Raw genomic sequence first — 8,376 nt, 5'->3', positions numbered from 1 at the left:
TTTAATCAAACTACATAATGTTCACTAAGACATTATAGATATTACAGTTTCATTTTTTATTTTGTTTTTAATAATGCATGATTTCCTGTAAAGCTGCTTTGAAATGTTTGTGTAAAGCACAATACAAATAAAAATGACTTGACCCTTTAAAGCCTAATGTATCAAATATGATACACCAAATAAAACGTGTATTTTTTACGATTTCCTTTTTTAGTCAAATGGTACTAAAATAAATGAATGTAAAAAAATTCGCATTTTCTGACAATTCTTTTATATGCCAGGATTTACAGTTCATTTTTCTTTTGGTTTTGCTGTGATAGATGACTTATGATTCACCCAGAGAAGAATTAAGAAGTCGTTCCTCTTCCACACCAGGGAGGGCGTTGTAAAGCCCAAACGAAGCGAACGCACAAGTAGAAGAAGAGCTACTGCTGCTCACGTTTCTACTGTGGATATATAAAGTTGTTGGTGGGTGCATGTTAAATTAAGGTAAGAATGTTTTTGTGTGCCTGTTCGTATGTTGGACATATATCAGGATGCTTCTACTTATTTGTAAAGTCGATTATGGTCGTGATTGTAAAGGGACCTCTGCTAGCTCTAGGAAACGTCAGCAAAAGCCAGTAAATCTTGCCGTGAGTATATAATAGTTGTAGGATCTGAGCGAGTTTCATTGCATTAGAAACAGAAAATAGGCTGATGATTTGAATTCCAGTTATCAGATCATCTTGTGGATTAATTAGTATGTCGCCCAGCTGTTTGACAGTTTTTGATATTATTAAAGTACTTCGCTTTTTGAAAAAGACCAAGCATTTTCAGTTCCTTTTTAGCATAGTCATAATTTATACTTTGTTCAAAACAATATATGAGACTCTTTGTAAGACAAAATGGAGATTATTTGCGGAAGCATATGTCATTTGTATGATTTACATAGACACACGTTTGTTTTAATGGTCGCGGATTTATATCCCTGATAAATAGAAATTTCGAACCCCTCCCTGAAATCATAACGTTTACTCCGTTATAGGTTAGTGCCGCGATAAATATTTAATATCAGGTTTCTTTTCGGTGTAAATTCATGGTGAGTTGGGTTCCCTTTCGATTCAGTTCACTCGACATTGCTGTAAGCACTAGAGGGGGAGTGTCCTTAACACGACCTTGTTGAAACCCTTATACAGTCGCCAATCTTCTGATTGGCAATGGTGCCTGAGCCCCGCCCCATTTGGCCCGCAGTAGGCCTATATAAGCGAGGCGCTCAGTCACCATTTCTTCAGAATTTTCTTCCTTCAAGACTGCGAACTTCGTCTTCGTCTTGGAACCCTTTCTGCTTCGCTGTTAATGTACACTTACAGCGGACGGAACTTCTACTCGTCTCCTGTGATCTGCGCCTTCACCGAGAGGCCTTCAGCTCCCTTGTGTGTTCCGTCGAAGACGCTCTCGGTGAAGGGGTTCTTTGCTTCAGACGCTCGTCGTAGATCAACGCGGTGCTTCAGTGAAACTCCTACCAGCTGGAGTTACTGTATCCTTATATAGATATATACACATACAATATTAATTAAAGAGCTGCTTGCATGATAAGCATTATTTATTTATTTATTTATTTTTACTTTTCCCCTTTTTCTCCCAGTTTGGAATGCCCAATTCCCAATGTGCTTTTAAGTCCTCGTGGTCGCGTAGTGTTTTGCCTCAGTCCGGGTGGCGGAGGTCGAATCCCAGTTACCTCCGCATCTGAGACCGTCAACCCACGCAACTTGATTCGAACTAGTGAACTAGTTCAAATCCCAGGGCGTGCTGAGTGACTCCAGCCAGGTCTCCAAAGCAACCAAATTGGCCCGGTTGCTAGGGAGTGTAGAGTCACATGGGGTAAACTCCTCGTGGTCGCTATAATGTGGTTCGTTCTCGGTGGGGCGTGTGGTGAGTTGAGCGTGGTTGCCGCGGTGGATGCCGTGAAGCCTCCACACGTGCTATGTCTCCGTGGAAACACGCTCAAGTCACGTGATAAGATGCGCGGGTTGACTGTCTCAGACGCGGAGGCAACTGGGATTCGTCCTCCGCCACCCGGACTGAGGCGAATCACTATGCGACCACGAGGACTTAGAGCGCATTGGGAATTGGGCATTCCAAATTGGGAGAAAAAGGGGAAAAATCCCCCCCCCCCCCCAAAAAAAAAAAAAATGTCGTTCCGCAAGTGTCTGGGCCGCACTATTAAACACAATTTTATACCGTTGTTAGTAACATAGCAGGCTACTTGGTTCATCAGTGTAGTTAAAATACACCTTGTTAACTTTAAAATGTGTGTAGTTTGCTACGTTTTACTTTTCACACAAAAAATACAGCTTAATTTTACGTGTTAATTTGACCTCAGGTTGTCGAAGGTGGGTTGTCATGGCATCACGATCAGGACCGCGCGCCACAGGAACTGACGGCAATGACTTTCAGCATCGCGAGCGTGTGGCACCACACTATCAGATGAGGTACATGTGTGTTCTGAATTGGTTCACTTTGTGTCTATATAAATAACATGATTCATAGTAATATATTAGGTTGGAGTTTTCAGTAAATTGGTTTGTTTTGTGTTAACATAAATAAGATGATTAATATTAGTATTTTAAGCTTGCACTTACTTGGAAAAATAGCAACATTCGCTCAAACCAGTAGTGGAATTATTTGATATTCACCCCTATGCTCACTCCAGTTTAATATTTTATTTAATCTATTTATACATATGATGACTATAACCCTTTAAAAAAATTCTAATCCTTTATAAGATTAAAGGTGCTGTAAGCAATTTCAGCCGTTCTACTTCCACGAGACTGGGGGTGCTTTACATTTCCTAAACTGTGCATCCTCATTTCCACGCTCCTCTGTCCTCGAGCCCGTGACCCGGAAACCATTCAAAGTCTACCATCATGAAGGACAAATCAATTCTCTAAAAGCACTGCGTGGAGGAAAGGATCGAGGATGGAGGAAGCTTACCGAGGATGCTTGTGCGAGGAAACGCAGGAGCATCCTATGCGGAAGACTTTTGGTCGCAGCACATGATGCATGTATTATTTCTCCTCCCCTTCACATCTGACACAGTTGTTTTAATTTATGTATCACCTTTGCAGTTTAAATTAACCATAATGGACACATACTTCAACAGTGCATCTTGAATTATTTGATTTTACTATGAATATATTATTAAATACATTTTCAATAACATAACGGCAAGTGCACCAGGGTACTGCAGCTGTCGCAAAAACGAGCTCTGAAGTGAGGCGTGAGTGAGCAGGAGATTTCATTTTACAAATACATCTTGCTTTGATTCCTCCGTCCTCGTTTCCTTTCCTTGGATCCTTTTCTCATTTCTTAAGAGGGTGGAGCTAGGAAGCAAGGAAAGGAAATGAGGATGCACAATTTTAGAAATGAGAAGCACTCTGAGCCGTTGGATTAGCCACACCCCCTCTTTCCAAAACCCAGAACTCCGAAGAAACCAAAATTAGCTTTATTGAGAGCAGAAACGGTTGTTAAAAACAACAGTAGTAAAATAGCGCCCTCAACTGACAACTGTTATGAATAACATGTCATAAAAATGCATTATTCCTCAATAATTGAGAACGCGCAAAATGATTGACAGGTAGAAAGCACATTTTTTTTATTTGCTGTTTACAGAGTCTAGAGTTGTCACAGAGACCGGTGAGATATCTCAGGGCAGTTATTTCATTAATATCTTTCAGGAAGTTGGAACATTTTTGCATACCTTTCCATGAAAAAAAAATCACTTGCAGCACCTTTAAGCCTGAAGTTGCAAAATCCCTCTGATTTAGAGCGCAACAGTCTAGTTCTGGAAGTAATAATCCATTTCATTTTTCCATAGACTAATTGATTTTCAACAATAACTTATAAACCTTAAAGACATACCTACCGTGAACTCGGAGGTTGTTACTCAATGGTATATACCTTTTTTTTGAATCCATCAGTCTGTGTTATTTCAACTTCATGGTTTAAAAATCGTGGGTAATCTACCTTTTTCCTGAACGTGGAATTGTTCAGCGATTTGCCTGTTTTCACTTTCTGGTCTTCTGTGTTTTCACCTGCTTCAGCAGATATTTTTGGGGGGTAATGTGATGTTTAAAACATCACATTTGTAAAAATGATCAAAAAACATGTAGCTCTATAGTGCCGATACTTCACAGAGTTGCACAGATACTTCAGTTATTTTATTGACAGTGACAGTGTGTAGATGTCATGAAGCGATGGTCCGAGGTTAGTTATGCTGATATCATTAACTACTTTGAGTTATGACTGCCAACAACTGCACAATTTCAGCCTGAAATTCATTTTTACTCCAACTAACATTTTAAATGGTTGTTGTTCTCCATCTGGATCACTAGTTTCGGTTAGTTTTACATTGCGTCTCGAGACCAGAAACCGTAAAACAGACAATTCGAATCATCATGGTGCCGCCCAGTGGTTGCTCAGGAAAACCGTGGATAGTGGTATTCCTAGTGAACAACTACACTACCCATGGTCCAGCAGAGACAGATCCACCAATCAGAGAACCGCGTCTAACAAAGCCCGCCAAAGTCCAGCAGCGACCGCCCACTTTCCGTGATGCACTGTGAATGATGCAATCGAGTTGGGCTAACATATTTGTATATATTGGAATATTCTTTCAGTAAACTTAAAATATAATGTTTTATTACTTAAAATGAACAACCTAAAATGTATAGTTTTATGTTTCCATTATTTTTACTTTGATTACGTCATTCGCAATGCTTCATGGGAGTGTAGTTCATACCCTTGTGAAAGACAGTAAGCACACAGTCTTGAACCTTTTTCTTTTTGTTTGATTTTCAAATACTTTTCTGCTTCATATCAAAGTTTGTAATGTGATTCACCTCAGAGCTGGCTGATTTGGTTCATGGCATAGTACTATTTTATGAAGGATTTTATGAAAGCCCTATGGAAACATTTAATGGGAAAAGTACTTCCGGAACCCAGATAGCTGAAAAGGTGGGTGGAGGCTGTAGTGCTTTATTAAACTGACCCTTCTCTATCCCCCCAGTGTGGCCTTAAAGTCAGAGATCAAGAAGCTGAACATCGCTCATGCAGTGGTCTGGCTGCTGGTAGCAGCACAGGTAGCGGTCAACCAGCTGAACCTGGTATCCCATAAGGTGGTGGCCGCTCCATACCAATGGGAATATACTTATCTCCTGAGCATCATACCTACAGTCTTCAGCTTCATGGCTCTTCCCAAAAACAACATCAGCTACCTGGTCATCTCGATGATCAGCGCTGGGCTTTTCTGTGTCGCTCCCCTTCTGTATGGAGGAATGGAAATGTTTCCTGTTGCTCAGCAGCTTTATCGCCATGGCAAAGCTTATAGGTTTATCTTTGGTTTCTCTGCGGTGTCTATAATGTATTTAGTGATGGTTATTGCAGTTCAAGTACATGGCTGGCAGATCTACTATAGCAAAAAGCTGTTAGATGCTTGGTTCACCAACACACAAGAAAAAAAGAAAAAATAAGAGACTGGTGGAGAGTAATAGTGACATGTCTCTCGTCCACCATTTGTTTGTCTTTATATCGTCTTCTTGAGGGCTCTTTGATCGCATACGTTTTTATGATTACCTGAATAACTCATCGGAGCCTGAGGGGATATCAGATTCGGTAAAGATGTTCAGCTTTAAATCTCCTCATCTACTGGCTCCAGGCCCAGATCAAGACCTCAGCGCTTCTGCCTTCAGGCTTAGGTTTGACCTATTGGCATTGTAATCTCTCTCTGTTTCCACCACGTAGGCTACATTGCATTTCTTCCAGATACTTCAAGTCTTATCCACAAGGGAGTCATTGGGATCTAGACATCCCTGAGAAATATATCCTCAATGATGAGGTATCCAGGGGGTGTGTAAAGACCCTCAGCAATGTAATCAATTTAAAAATAGTAATGTCTAAAAATATTCTGCTCTATTCCAATTATCATTATGTTGAAAAATAAAATCTTGTTTTTAAACACAGAAATAAAAGAAAATGTGAGTGATGATTTCTTTGGCATTTCATTTTAATGTGCTGAATTTTTTAATTGACAGTTCATTTGTTTGAAGTTGTTACAATGTATAAGGTTTTTTTTTGTTTGTTTTTTGTACCTTGATTACTTTTTCAAAGTTGTTCAAAATTATTCAAAGATTTGTGTCTTTAAATGTCAGTTAGCTTTGAAGGAGGAGTCTCCTCCGCCCCTGGCAGCGGCCCTGACCGCTCCAGGTGGTCGGCCAGGAGCCCCTCCTCCCTCGCAGTCAGTGGCCGTTCCTCTGCCCTCAGGCAGCCGGGCTCCTCAGTCCCCCGGCTCCGATTTTGGTGCACGGTAGTGGCGAGGACTCTTCTACGGCGCATCCCTCCTCCTTCCTGGGTTTTGGCACCAGTGTAACAAGGTAAAAGGGAAAGGAGGCGGCAAGAACCGGCTTAACAATATAAATAATATTTAATGGTTTAAACAAAAAGACAAAAATAAACACATACAGGTCAATCCTCTCTCTCGAACTGCCGTCTCCGGATGCCTTTATCCCTCGCTCGCCTCATCGGGCTGATTGGGGTCCAGGCGCGCATCGTTCCGGCCCCGCCCTCCTCCACGCCACAATCATGTAGTTGGCCATGTATGTGTGCGCCATTTACCTGGGGAAGTGATGGCACCAGGATGCACTGTGGGAACACGACAAGCCGGTGGAGGGAGTGAGATGCTCTGGGCAATGTTCTGCTTGGAAACCCTGGGTCTGGCCATTCATGTGGACATCAATTTGACATGTGCCACCTACCTAACATCATTGCACACCAGGTACACCCCTTCATAGCAATGGTATTCCCTGATGGCAGTGGCCTCTTTCAGCGGGATAATGCGCCCTGCCACACTGCACACATTGTTCTTGGTGCAAGATACCACAGGGGTCTTGTAGAGTCCATGCCTCAGCGGGTCAGCGCTGTTTTGGCAGCACGCGGAGGACCAACAGCATATTAATCAGGTGGTCATAATGTTTTGGCTCATCAGTGTATGTTGTAATGATATGCTAGTAAGCTTTTATCTAGCAGTAGCATATAGCATATATTAATATGGTCAATGCTAACTAGTAATTCCTCCTTGAGTAAAACAACATACAGCATGGTGTTTGTGTACTCGTCCTCAACCTAACTGAAAGCTCCACCCTTACAAAAAAATCTGAACTAGCCGTAAACTTGCCGAGCATTATTTTCACATGCTAATGAGCTTTTGATTCACTGCAAATGTTTGCCAGAAGTTTGTAGCAATTTACCAGTTGTGGTGACCCCACGGCATAACCATATGGCAACAATGGACAATTTGCAGCAAGTTCGCCGCACAGCTCATTTGCAAGTGAAAATTATCAATGGCGAATTTGCAGCAAATTTGACATGAACTCTTGATTTTCGTACTGGCACTGTTCACAGTGGTAACCCAGCATAACAGAATTTGTTCTGAATCCCAAAATAACAACATCAAACACTATCAAGTCACCTCTTTTCTCATCTTGCTCAAAAATGTATAAAATAACAATTTAAATAAATTCTCTCCACATAAATGCAATGCATGCTGGGAACTAAAAATCCCCATGCCCATGCTATTGAACATACTTGATTGGTTCACATTCACCCTACATAATGTTATCTATTAGAGTGCACTTTATAGAGTATTACATTAATCAAAAGCAAAGAAAAAAGTTTAGAAGAGAAACTCAATTTTGTTGTGTAGATCACAAATAATATTAAGTAAATCAGACAACCTGCATTTTACCTTAGTAGAAATGGCAAGCAGATAGTTAACTAAGGGTGGCTGGGTAGTAAGAGTTGATGTGGGGTAGAGTATTGGGTTGTCTTCTGTCATGATTTTCAACAATGTAATCTTTTAATAAAGTACATTTCAATGCTTTGCTGACTGACAACCTAAAGTCTGTCACTTTAGCAAACACGTGATTTAGTGTTTTAAATGTTACTCTATTTATCCAAGCTTCCCAGTCTGATGCTTAAAGGGGAGGAGAGTGATCTGCAGCGTCTCATACAAATGATGCATGCATTTGAATTTCATGTATTTTCTCAGCATTAACTGTGCTTACAGATCAGAATCAAACTGAGGCCAGTGACAGAAATGACTCAGTCCATCAGGCATTTACACAACTGATTTGAGTAAATTATTAAATCTGAATAAGGAACAAATGACAATAAAATGCTTCTATGGGAAATAGCAAATTTTTTTTACTGTCAGAATATTGTATGGTAGCAAAAAGATTGAAAAAAAAAAAAAAAACCCTTGGAAAAAAATCAAAAGACTCTCCAACCTCTTTCAGGAATGTATGATACAGATGTAGGTGAGGTTTAAAACATTTGGTTGCC

General features: G+C 40.6%; 1 protein-coding gene across 1 annotated transcript; it reads left to right on the top strand.

The window, feature by feature from the left end:
* The first annotated feature begins 390 nt into the window (after window positions 1–390).
* Window positions 391–6,013, top strand: jagn1b (jagunal homolog 1b). Its single transcript, XM_051693614.1, has 3 exons — window positions 391–489; window positions 2,363–2,471; window positions 5,048–6,013. The coding sequence occupies exons 2-3, from the start codon at window positions 2,383–2,385 to the stop codon at window positions 5,508–5,510; spliced, it is 552 nt and encodes a 183-aa protein (XP_051549574.1). The 5' UTR covers window positions 391–489; window positions 2,363–2,382; the 3' UTR covers window positions 5,511–6,013.
* The last annotated feature ends 2,363 nt before the right edge of the window (window positions 6,014–8,376 follow it).

Source organism: Myxocyprinus asiaticus, chromosome 49 (assembly GCF_019703515.2).
Source record: "Myxocyprinus asiaticus isolate MX2 ecotype Aquarium Trade chromosome 49, UBuf_Myxa_2, whole genome shotgun sequence".
NCBI lineage: Eukaryota > Metazoa > Chordata > Actinopteri > Cypriniformes > Catostomidae > Myxocyprinus > Myxocyprinus asiaticus.
Note: the sequence above shows the minus strand (reverse complement) of the source record. Positions and strands in the feature narration are given on the sequence as shown.

What these genes read in the sequence shown, in the direction of transcription:
- jagn1b (XM_051693614.1), top strand. Translation starts at nt 2,383, where the DNA reads ATGGCATCACGATCAGGACCGCGCGCCACAGGAACTGACGGCAATGAC. An exon ending in GCACCACACTATCAGATGAG is followed by an intron (nt 2,472 to 5,047) that starts GTACATGTGTGT and finishes CTATCCCCCCAG; the next exon opens with TGTGGCCTTAAAGTCAGAGA.